Source organism: Pecten maximus, chromosome 1 (assembly GCF_902652985.1).
Source record: "Pecten maximus chromosome 1, xPecMax1.1, whole genome shotgun sequence".
Classification (NCBI taxonomy): Eukaryota; Metazoa; Mollusca; class Bivalvia; order Pectinida; family Pectinidae; genus Pecten; species Pecten maximus.
Window position 1 is genome coordinate 36,988,879 of NC_047015.1, and position 13,497 is coordinate 37,002,375.

The 13,497-nt window shown below is 35.2% G+C and overlaps 1 protein-coding gene across 2 annotated transcripts; it reads right to left on the reverse strand.

Annotated features, from left to right (window-relative positions):
• Positions 1 to 164: 164 nt before the first annotated feature.
• LOC117332222 lies at positions 165 to 13,293 on the reverse strand. 2 transcript variants are annotated; one of them, XM_033891116.1, is made up of 9 exons: positions 13,143 to 13,293; positions 12,276 to 12,399; positions 10,907 to 11,031; positions 10,545 to 10,650; positions 9,004 to 9,098; positions 8,813 to 8,867; positions 8,327 to 8,457; positions 5,633 to 5,812; positions 165 to 2,756 (listed from the first exon to the last, which is right to left on the reverse strand). In XM_033891116.1, the coding sequence occupies exons 2-9, from the start codon at positions 12,382 to 12,384 to the stop codon at positions 2,637 to 2,639; spliced, it is 921 nt and encodes a 306-aa protein (XP_033747007.1). In that variant the 5' UTR covers positions 12,385 to 12,399; positions 13,143 to 13,293; the 3' UTR covers positions 165 to 2,636. The 2 variants fall into 2 exon arrangements, with proteins under 2 accessions (XP_033747007.1, XP_033747001.1); XM_033891110.1 differs by having other exon boundaries at positions 12,276 to 12,404.
• Positions 13,294 to 13,497: the final 204 nt, after the last annotated feature.

The following is a 13,497-nucleotide window of genomic DNA, read 5'->3' on the forward strand; positions in this document are numbered from 1 at the left end:
TTGTTATGTTACCTGTAGGTCAATTAATGCTTTTCAGTATTTGTTGTGACGATGAATTACACTTTGTAATACAGTACTGATGTCAAACACTGGCCAAAGATCAGGTGAAATACACTTGAAAACGAATCATGCAAAGACATACTAATAAGCAACCAACAAAATAATAATTTGACAGTATTATAAATATTTTATTTTCATTATCATAATAAAAACTTCACGTTTCACATAAAATTATTGCAGATATGTATATTATATTTCTTGCATGGACGGATGAAATACTAAGTTTAATAAACTACATACAGAATTTGAAATCATTTCTTTTTACCTGATTTTTGCAAAAACATTAACACTCAACAATAAATAATCAGAAAGATTGACATTTACATTAAAATCAAATACAAGAAATGTGTTTAATGTACAATAGGCCTGGATAGCCTAGTGGGTAAGGTCCTGGACTTTTAATCCAAAGGTTGTGTGTTCCATTCCCATAGACAACTGTTTTTATTTTAGTTTCCATTGGAAATGTATCAAATGAAAATAAAGTTGACAGGGTCGTTTATGATAGGAATAAATGCCCCACCCTTCCACATACCCTGCAAATTCTTAAATTTAACTTATGTTTCTGTAAAAACTTTGTCTGTGGTCAAGGCTCATTTGCATATTTGGCAATAAGAAATATAAACTCCTTTTAATGGGGGATTACTCTACAGTTTTAAAAGGGAGTTAACTCTACTTATTTACTTTCCCGTTCACATTGGACAGTTGAAATGAACAATAAACATATGTGGTTTCTTAATTTTATTTTCAATTAATATTGATTAATCCGCATGTTATGTAATTTCTTTACATTCACTTAATTTGAATTTTGTTATCTTATAAATAACTTTAAATGCTTTAGACTTTCACAAAATATCATGTATATTTAATGTAGAAAGACATCTTTTAGATGTTGTTTATGAAAAAGTGGGGAGTTGTGAGCACCTTACCAGTTCTGGTATGAAATTACCTTTAGCCTCAAAACAGAGACAGAATTATCAAGACAAAATAGGATGGAAAGTGATATGACAAATTTGAAACGGGTAACAGAAAATACCTGGTTAGAATGGCAGGCATGTAAATGTATGTAAATATGAAGTGATACTCCAGCCTTGTTTTAATAAGTTACAACATAGTGGAATCCACCTCAAAGTCACAGTTAGGATCTTATTGCACTTGATTGCCATGTTTAATTTGTCTAAAGACATTTCAAATATGTCATTTGTATACATTGATTCTTTCCAAGTATTTTGTAGTTATAATTTCAGAAATAACTTATCTGACAAGCCATGGTTTGGTTTTATAACAAACAGCTTACTGAGCTACTAGAGTACATGTATAGCAAGATGAGGTTAAATCATCCACAATTACCTCCATAATGTTGAGAACATGATGTTAGAAAAGCTATATTAATAAAAGGAAACGAGGAAATCTTCTCAACGCTGCACAAGAATATGTTAAGCTTTTAAATAAAATCAAATTTAACACATAGAAATATACACTTAATGTTACTATGTCTTTAAAACACAATGGTTTGATAAATATATGCCTGATATATCACTGTATTTATTGGCAATGAATCTGTCTGGTAATAAGCCCATCCTAATTCAAGTAAAAGTTTATGAGTTTACCCATATTGGATAAATACAAGAAGAGCACAGCACCTGATGTATAGAGTGGTTTTACTGTATACATTAACTTTATAGAAACAAAAATCCTTTGTTTTACTGTATCTATTAACTTTAGCAATTTTCTTGTGCAGTGAAATCATTAATAAACCACACTTAGAACTTTATGATAAAAATTCATCAGTTGATCGCAAAAAACATTGCACTTAATGTATAATTTGTGAACAAATCTTTGAAAGGAAATGCATACAAAACATAGAAATTTTCTGTGAAGTATACCCAGTAGTATTGCATTGGTAAGACAAAGGAAGACAATGTTTTTACTAATACCTTGTCTGGGTCTGGAACTCTACAACACGGTAATATTGCAGCAAATTTACCATAAAATATTTTCACATATGTCACAAGTATAATATACCCTGGAGTCTTTGGCTGTGCCAGTCAGAAATCACTGGTGATGTCATAATATAGACAATGACGTGACATCATGAATTGTGAATGGTGCATCAAATTAGCTCTCTCCGTTTGATCAAGTCCTCCACATTTCGACTTCAAAAGATGGAAGTTTTTTGTGATAAAAAGTATCTTAAATTATCTTTTCATTTCATATTTTGATTTTTTGAAACTCTCTCAAAGTTTTAATTTTTGATTGCCAGTGCTCGCAAAAAATAAATAAAAAAATCTGAGACTGGTTTCATAAAATCTTGTATGAAATCGTTTAAGACATATATACATGTATATACAGTTTCTGACACTATTAGGTAGAAATAAATAGCTTATATCACAGTCTGATAGTAGAATGTGGAGTTACATCATTAGGATGCATGTAGCCTCTTAGTTTGTCCGAATACACTGAAGTAGCCATGTCAAAATACTGGTGGATATAGAAGGGGGACATAGCATCACAGCAAAAACAGTCTCCATCACTGCTGAATCCTTCAGAACATCCTGATATTGATACGAGATGCTGAATTACAGCATTAAGGCGTACGCTGCCTCTGTCATGCCGGACTCCTTTAGAGCACTCTCCAGTACACTTATATAAGCTTGTGCCGCTTCTCGTTCTTTCCAGGTCTTCAGCATGGTATATGCCTTGAAATACACAGAACATTACATTGACCACACAGTCTACAAAATCACAACAGAATTATCCAGATTATTCTTTTTAGTAAAACCATTTATTTTAATAGTTCACACATGTAGCCTTAAAGCCACATACTCCCAAAGAAATATACATAAATGTTTACATTTTGACCTCTTTAAAGATTTCAGACTTAATATCCCCCTAACAAATTATCGCGTATCAAAACTGGAGGAAAATGTATATTTTTGAAAGTATAGGTGAAGTTCTCCAAAATAATAACTGGGTCCAATGGACCAAGTTTCTATCCAAATAACTTTACCGATCTGATTTTTACAGATGTTTTGTTATATTGATATTGCTATATTTTAAAATAAGTATTTAGATGTATGTTTGCTTATATTGATCAGTTATTACGAGAATATTTTGCTAATATGTTCAAATGAAAGCATTAATATGCAAGTTCACGCATATTCTATATGTAAACAATGGCCATGTGTGTAGTTTATGTGTAGTGTACGTTGTTGTAGCTTCATTCTTGGCTCTGTAACAAACTAGCGATAATAATAAATGCAGCAAGTTATTTTTAGCTCACCTGGTCCGAAGGACCAAGGTGAGCTTATGCCATACCGTGGCGTCCGTCGTCCGTCCGTCCGTCCGTCCGTCAACAATTGACTTCTTCTTCATAACCACTGATCAGAATTTGACCAAATTTGGTCAGAAGCATCCCTATGGGTAGGGGACTCAAAATTGTACAAATGATGGGGCTGACCCCCCCAGGGGCCTGAGGGGCGGGGCCAAAAGGGGTCAATTTGGCTATGTTGATATAAACGACTTCTTCTCTGAAACCGAGCAAAGGATATTGTTCCTATTTGCCTGGAAGCATCACTATGGGGTGGGGATTCAAAATTGTACAAATGGTGGTGCTGACTCTCTAGGGGCCTGAGGGGCGGGGCAAAAATGGGTCAATATAGCTATATTGATATTAACGACTTCTTCTCTGGAACCGAGCAATGGATATCACTCATATTTGCCTGGTAGCATCACTTTGGGGTGGGGATTCAAAATTGTACAAATGATGGGACTGACCCCCTAGGGGCCTGAGGGGCGGGGCCAAAAGGGGTCAATATAGCTATATTGATATTAACGACTTCTTCTCTGGAACCGAGCAATGGATATCACTCATATTTGCCTGGTAGCATCACTTTGGGGTGGGGATTCAAAACTGTACAAATGATGGGACTGACCCCCTAGGGGCCTGAGGGGCGGGGCCAAAATGGGTCAAAATAGCTATATTGATAATACCGACTTCTTCTCTGAAACCGAGCAATGGATATCGCTCATATTTGCCTGGTAGCATGACTTTGGGGTGGGGATTCAAAATTGTACAAATGATGGGGATGACCCCCAGGGGCCTGAAGGGCAGGGCCAAATGTGGTCAATTGGGCTATATTGATATAAACAACTTATTCTCTGAAACTTAGCAATGGTTTGACTGGCACCATTTGTACAAATGGTGTGGCTGACCCCCGGGGGGCCTGAGGGGCGGGGCCAAGAGGGGTCAATTTGGCTAAATTGATATGAACAACTTCTCCTCTGAAACTAAGCAATATATATTGCTCAATTTTGACTGTGAGAATCCCTTTGGGGTAGGGATTCAAAATTGTACAAATGGTGGGGTCTACCTCCCTGGGGGTTGAGGGGCGGGACCAAAAGGGGTCAATTCGGCTAAATTGATATAAACAACTTCTTCTCTGAAACTAAGCAATGGATATCACTCATATTTGCCTGGTAGCAACCCCCTAGGGTAGGGATTCAAAATTGTACAAATGACAGGGCTGACCCCAGGGGACCTAAGAGGCGGGGCCAAAAGGAGTTATTTTGGCAGAATTGATATAAACAACTTTTTCTCTGAAACTAAGCAATGGATATCTTTAATATGTGACTGGTAGCATTCCCTTGGGTTAAGGATTCAAAATTGTACAAATGATGGGGCCGACCCCCTGGAGGCTGAGGGGCTGGGCCAAAAAGGGTCAATTTGGCTAAATTGATATGAACAACTTCTCTGAAACAGCTCATATTTGACTATTAGCATCCTATTGGGGTAGGGATTCAAAATTGTATAAAGGAAGGAGCTGACCCCCCAGGGGGCAGAGGGCAGGGTCAAAAGGGGCCAATTGGTCTAAACAAGATCTTCTCTGAAACTAAGCAATGGATATCATTCACATTTGTGTGGTAGCATCCCTATGGGGTTGCGCCAAAAGTCAATTTCATTTCATGGATTAATGCACCTTTTGGCATTTTTAGTATTAAAATAAAACCAATGTACATGTACCCATATAAAATGCTTATGATATATATTGACATAGCAATACCAGCGACAAATATACTTAAGCATCATTCTTGTTTCATATCTCTGCATGAAACCAGGTGAGCGATACAGGCCCTCTGGGCCTCTTGTTATACATTGATGTTGCAAGGATTCCCCGGCCAAGCGTCCAGTCCAACGGTCATTTTAATGTTAGGAAAGTGTGAATGAGAATCTTGGATTGCCATTGATACATATGCATAACTAGAATTTTAGATTTTTTGGGAGTATGCAGCTTTTAAATACATACCCTGGAGGAATAAGACATTCTTTTTAATGGCAGAGCAAAAATAATGTTTATGACAACTTCAAAGAACATTTTAGTAAGTTTTTGGCAACCTGATTCAGTTCATTAGCAGAAATGTTTCTGGAAACTAGTGTTTGACAAAAAATATAATGTTCTTCATTCTTGGATTATACATGTACCAAACTCAATAATATATTTCCATTATTTCTAGCTCATCCAGAAGTAATTTTGAAAACAGAATTCCTCTACTGTAGGTAATAAAGATTTAATACCTGTTGTTTGGAGTCAGATATATTTGTTTTGATATCGCTCACATCCTCATTGGTTAATCCCAGCTTATTGGCCGTCCTCAACCAATCACGTCTGTAGATTTTATCTGCCACCTGCCGCAGGGTTCCATCCGAAGGGATTTGCCTGTTACTTGGGGATGGTGTGGGTCCCTCACTGTTAAACTGTAACCAAAGTGACCAGAGACCTGAGCTACATGGAGGTTTTGGAATCTTTTAAGCCTAGCTAATCTCAAATACAGAGAAAAATCTCGTACAAAGCAAGTATTTGGATATTGATACTAAACCGAACAAGTCTCTGATCAAAACTCTTGTCCCTGTGGACTTGCTTTAGAAAAACTATTAAATAAATATTCTTAAGATTTTTTTTTCATATTCAGCAGATTTATACTTGAAAAACATGCCTAGTATTCATTTACTCAATAGTGTATCAGACTTTTCTGAATGGATAAAATGTACAACCAATCTACTAGTACCAAGGGTTTTACTATGTTACTGTAAATCTCCACACACAGAACTGTTAATCATTCTAATATCTATCACACACAACAGTCAGCTTTTTAATGTACTATTTAATGTCCAGATAACTTCCTTGGCTGTGTAACAAAGGTATACTCAACCAGTAAAAGGTATCGGTTGGCTATCAGTTGAAGGACAGGGTACTGGTACTTATGTGATGATCAACAATGACACATATACAGCATGACAAAAAATTTCAACATAGATTCAGATTGACACTTTTTTGTGAATAAATCAATAACTTGATCTCTCCCTACATCACATTCTCCATTAGTTCCTATAAAAGTACACATTCAAACAACAAACTATGGCACAAAAGTCAGAAGACACAAGAAAAACAAATTCTAATTTATCTTCCTCTAAAAATTATAAAACACACTTTTTGTTCAAATTTTCATGTCAAATGTTACATATGTCACAAAAACACACACACTTCAAAATATTTTTACTACACACAGCATCACATCACCATAAAACTCCACAAGGCTACCTGTCCGTGTTGTCATTTGTGGTCTGTTACAGACTCCGAGTGGATGTTCGCTGTAAAATTTACAGCAGGGATAAATATTTACAAGAACTGACCATCTATTAATAAAATGTCGTTGTTTGGTCAATTTGCCGTACCAAGTCTCGGGGAAAAAATGGACAGTTGTAAACTGAGTCTAATGATCAGCAATAAAACAATAGTCATGTAATTAGATTTCACATTAATTAGATTTCACATTAATTAGATTTCACATTCTAAAAGATCAAATAACTGCTTAATGATTAATTGTTGCATGAAAAGAAAAAGATATTTCAGGTTTGAAATTCTTCTCAAGATCTTCTTCACCAAATATCTACTGGAAAAAATAACCCTTCTGAGAAATATATCGATGATGTGAATTATTAATCATTCATCCATAGAATTGGGCACCTGTAGAATACCTGTGGCAATGAACACAAATTTGTGGGTCAATGCAACAAAGTCTGGATTATATCAAAGATTTATGACCTAGGATATTATTTAAATGGCAGAAAGCTGAAGTACCCCGGTAATAGAGTGGAATTTTGAGCTGGAACTGTTCTGATGGGAATTGCCTATTTAAGTCCTAACTTATCCTTGGTTTGAGGTACATGTTTCCCTCTTTGAGCTGAAGCTTGGAATCTAAAGCATTGGTTGTTCAGATATTTACCCTTGGTATTTTGTGACTATAATACGTTGTAGAATTTTGGATCTTTGTGACTATAATACGTTGTAGACTATTTGATCTTTGTGACTATAATACATTGTAGACTATTTTATCTTTGTGACTATAATACATTGTAGACTATTTTATCTTTGTGACTATAATACATTGTAGACTACTTGATCACATGATATGTCACACTTAACCATTCTGCCTTTTTTTGTTTATAACTTCAGTATTTTTTTTTGTGATTTTTATTAGTTAAAACACTATATGTTGCAATTTTTAAGATGCATTGTGTATCATAAAACATGTGGGAGGACTAGATTAGCCCCCAATTATCGCGAAGATACACACATGCTCACTGAGTGCATTGAAGAACAGATCTGACAAATGGGAGATAACCAATCTAGTCATTGGACCCCAGTTCTTTCACACATTTAGTGCATTGAAGTGTTTCTACACATGCAGGGAGGTCACAAACCTTCTTGAATCGTCCTGATGCTTCAAACTGTAATAGGCAACATTTATATAGAGGGAAAAAACATTACAGCTGGAGTATAAACACTTCCAAAGTTATTCTTCTGTCAGCATTACACTTCTCACAAAGCCCAGAAATTGTATCTAAAGTCAAACATGCAGCCAATATACACTTATACAATCAAAAACAATATTTTATGGAATCCGTTCTCCAATGGTAGAGACTTGGATGCCTTACATATGCATTGCTTTTCCTAGACTTTTTGTCAATACTTCAGACATTTTTAACGTTTCAGAAAAAGGATAAAATGTTTTTCTACTGATTCTAGATTAATTCTGGGGAAAATAATAACTACCGGTAGGTTAACTTTATACAGTTTAACACTATATATTATATTGACAGGTTTTCAGGAGTACAAGTACATGTACCTAAGACTAATCAAGGATCAATAGTTTACAAGGCTACATATTTAAAAAAAAAAAGAAAAGTTTTTTCAATTAGAATACCTACTTCTGGAAGTTGGCTGTGGAGTCGTTCCTTCATGTAGGCTGGTAGGACCTCAAACAGTAACAAATCCTGTAGTGTCTCTTCTGGAATAACACTCCTCACACCAGTAACAAACTGGTCTTCATTCATCAGACCTATAGAAATCAATAACAGTATTAATGGCAAACTAAATATTCACCTTCCTCAACACCTCAGCACTGATTTTGGTTAATATATGATAAACTGCCTTACATTACATTATTCATCATCTTCAAAAAACAATTAAAGTTTTAACAAATTGGGTCAATGTGCCTGTAATTAATTCCTACAAACGTTATAGCACTTTATCCTAACATGCTTCTGGTTAATATCATGAACAGAGGCCTTTTGACATGGATAGATAAACAATATATAGTTCTCCACTTCTTACTTATCTTTTTGTCAAGTGAAGGCTATTGAAAGGTAATTTTAAGAAAGAAATCAGAATACCACATTTAGTTATTCTCATACCTTTGTTCTTCTTGTCTATATGTTTATACACAATATCTGCTACTCGCTGTACATCCTAAAAAAATCAAACATATAATATTATTTCATTAAATTATTATTTTTTGCATCTAAAGAAAAGTTATACATTTTTTTCTTGGAGAGCAGTAAATGGAGAAAAATAATTCAATGGTTAAAAGATATTGTGAACAAACCTTTTTATCACTTGGATTGGTGTAGACACGTTCTAAAATTTTCACAAATGTTGTCTTTGGGACAGGGTTTCCATTATTCAAGAGTCTGAAAATACCTGTGATAATGGACAAATTCATGGCAATTAACATCACTATTATACAGAATATAGTCGACCAATACATGGTAATTAACATCACAATTATACAGACAATAATGGACCGATACATGGTAACTAACATCACTATTATACAGACCGATACATGGTAATTAACATCACTATTATACAGACCGATACATGGTAACTGACATCATTATTATACATATTATAATGGACCGATGCATGGTAATTGACATCACTATTATACAGACTATAATGGACAGATACATGGTAATTAACATCACTATTATACAGACTATAATGGACTGATACATGGTAATTAACATCACTATTATACAGACTATAATGGACTGATACATGGTAATTAACATCACTATTATACAGACTATAATGGACTGATACATGGTAATTAACATCACTATTATACAGACCGATACATGGTAACTGACATCACTATTATACAGATTATAATGGACCGATACATGGTAATTAACATCACTATTATACAGACTATAATGGACAGATACATGGCAATAACCATTACTGTTATAAAGACTAAAAAAAATACCCTTGTAAAACAGCTGATCTTGTCACAATGTTATAACACTGACATGACATCAGCGACATGGCTGCCTTCCAGTTAGTCAAAAAATGGCTTAATGCCTGGTGATAACATCAAATATAATGTAGGCAGGTTTGAGAGAAAAGCACAATTTTGTATGGATTTGAAGGATTAGGATTTCCATTTTGTTATCCTAATACACATATATGAAAGAGTTTGTTTGTTTATTTGCCGAGTTTATCATTCCATGAACAGCCATAATCATATTGAGGTGAGGTCTCCTTGTAGTAGTTGATGACTACCTAACTGAACAAAATACAGGAGGCCAGTCGCATGCCGTTCAGAGCAATCAGGGTAAAGTGTCTTGGTCAAGGACACAACCATTACAGCACAGACCAGCTTGCTTCTCAAGAAACACAAAACGACACAGTTAGGGAGTTTCAAACCCCGCACCTTGGATCTTCCCCTAAGATTACCTGGCACTCTAACCTACTGACCTAATGTGACCTGAACATAAAAATGAGCATTTCCTAAGGCCTTACCTGTGTCATGGTATAGAATCATCTCTATGACTACTAGATTTGTTGTGTGTTACACTTACCCCTAGATTAGTTGTGTGTTACACTTACCCCTGGATTAGTTGTGTGTTACACTTACCCCTGGATTTGTTGTGTGTTACACTTAACCCTGGATTTGTTGTGTGTTACACTTACCCCTAGATTTGTTGTGTGTTACACTTACCCCTAGATTTGTTGTGAGTTACACTTACCCCTCGATCTGTTGTATGTTACACTCACCCCTAGATTTGTTGTGTGTTACACTTACCCCTGGATTAGTTGTATGTTACACTTACCCCTAGACTAGTTGTATGTAACACTTACCCCTGAGTTTTTCATTCAACTCGGCTGTCTCACACCACTTCAATCCACGAAGAAAATTCTCAAATGTAATGTTCTTAGTTTCGTTTAGAGTAAATTTCTTCATTATCTGTAACAAAAAGATGAAATCAGTCTGAGTTGTATCACAGTAATTTGATACTACATGATAAATAGATGTATATATCTAAAATGACCAAGTCTCAAAACACATCAAAATTCAGACTGCAGTAATTAAAAAAAATCTCTACTTGGTGGTAATATAATTGCTCTTGACTTTTGACCTACCCGGTATGGCTTTCATTCTTGTAACCTAAATCTCCTAACAGAATGTTAAAGTTATAAAATAACAAACAATTAACACTTACATTCCTTGAAAATGCATCAGATGAAACTGACATTTTGGCTGCTAATTCTTCTGTTATTACTCCATCTTTGTTACACCCCAGTTGCTGAAACCTCAGCCACAAACGTTCTGTCTCAGCTATGCTCACTGTCATTGAACACACATAATGTAATTACCTTATTAATTATGACCTGCAGATTAAGTTTATAACAGGTGTATAATTATTGAAACAATAACTATACAGCAATATATAATATCTTGATCATTTTTACAGTTACATTGAATTTATCTAGCAATAAACCCAGGTCTGTTATGTTATATCATTGGCCTACAATAAGCCCAGGTCTGATATGATATATCATTGCCCTACAATAAGCCCAGGTCTGATATGTTATATTATTGCCCTACAATAAACCCATGTCTGATATGATATATCATTGCCCTACAATAAACCCAGGTCTGGTATGATATATCACTGTCCTACAATAAGCCCAGGTCTGATATGATATATCACTGTCCTACAATAAGCCCAGGTCTGATATGATATATCATTGCCCTGCAATAAGCCCAGGTCTGATATGATATATCACTGTCCTACAATAAGCCCAGGTCTGATATGATATATCATTGCCCTGCAATAAGCCCAGGTCTGATATTCTATATCATTGCCCTACAATAAACCCAGGTCTGGTATGATATATCATTGCCCTACAATAAACCCAGGTCTGATATGATATATCACTGCCCTACAATAAGCCCAGGTCTGATATGATATATCATTGCCCTACAATAAACTCATGTCTGATATGTTATATCACTGCCCTACAATAAGCCCAGGTCTGATATGTTATATCATTGTCCTACAATAAGCCCAGGTCTGATAGTTCAGCTAGGAAAAATGCTATATCACTGTCCTACAACAAGCCCATTGTTAATATATAATCATTGTATTTATCTTGAAATAGGTTAGAGGATAAACACATGAATTTTCATTCAAACCACTGGGTGGGCTGATTGCATGTAAATGAAATGATATTGTTAGCATTTCTGAACAAAAGTACTAAAAATAGACCTGCATGTTTTTTTTTTTACCAGGCATGGGTTTTTTGCTGGATAAAAATTAAACATGTATGTAAAATAAACTCTATTTTGTTCTGTACTGGAAGAATACAATGTATGGAACATTGAAAATATGTAGACTTGCATAAAATATTGTAAATCTCTTTTTGCGAGTAAGAATTTTTAATGTTTATTTACAAGGAAATTCTGCCATAGCTTGAAATAGTACACTGTTAAATCTATTCAGGACAAAGTTAAACACAAAATCTATGCCGCAAAGTATATGTGATCATAATATACAGGTTTTCTATTTACTGTGTCCAACGACTTACACTCAGCAGTGATGGCATGTACAGTGATCCAGTTTGCCTTGCTAGGATGTGTATGTTGAGACACCTCTTCCCCAACAGGTGTCAGGAACTGACTGGCATACGACCCCATTTCTATCTCAAGCTACTGCACTGAAATACAAAAATATTACATAAAAAAACAACATTGGCTGTTCTTACAGACCAACATCATGTAAATCAAGAACAATCAATTGAAATTCTCGCTTTCAAGAATGTAGAAAAACTCACACTCCTTCATATGTCTCCGTGGAATATTACCCTATCATCCTACTCCAACAATGTTAGGGGATAACACAGCGAGAAACTTATGACAGGCGCCGTGTCAGAACCAAAAATTACCCAGAGACCTTTATAGCTAGCTGAAGTACCTGCTGTCCAAGGAAGGTCCGACACGTGCACCCTACTAGATAACTTTTTCAATAATTAGATCATGGCTTAAGTCAAGCTGTAGATAAGAAAAACAAACAAGATATTTGACTTTGTCCTAAAGAAAAGAAAAAAAACAACAACTTTTAACTAACGCACTCCAGGTAACCTACATATGCCAAGCAAGTCTTACATGTGCGTCATTCTAAAAATAGTGATTTTGTTTTTACTGTGGCCGTCCATCGCATTGCACTTTGCAGTTTATTGAATAATCCAATTGTAAACAAATCAACACTAAATATTTGAAATCAATGTCTTAATCAGTTAAAATGAGTATGCAATTTTGTGTGGTATCATGTACGCCAATGTGTGTCGGAGTTAAGAGGATTTTTATCAGCTCCAGTACAGTAACGTTAGGCCTAGTACATCCCCTCAGTTCACAAATCTTTAATTTCTCAACCTGCAAAATGTACTTCCTCTCACCTGTAAGATTAACTCAATCAGATTGTACAAAAATCCACCATTCCACTTTTCCAGCTACATTTTAGTCTGTTAGTATCATCGCGTTAGGTTTTTATCTGACAATATTATTCTAACGCGTGATGTTGCTCAGGCATTCATTTGTAAACAGAGGACTTTTTTTTGTTTCTTTGACTGAAGAGTTCCGAAATCGTAACAGCACAGGGGCCGGCGAAATCATCGTTTTTTGTTTTGTTTTTGTTTTAACTGATTTTTTTTCACAAATGGACATCTGATATATTAGCCTCTGTGGGTAATTGGACCAATCATTTTAAATGTTGATAAGGCTGCATAAACACACAGGGGCTAGTAACGATAT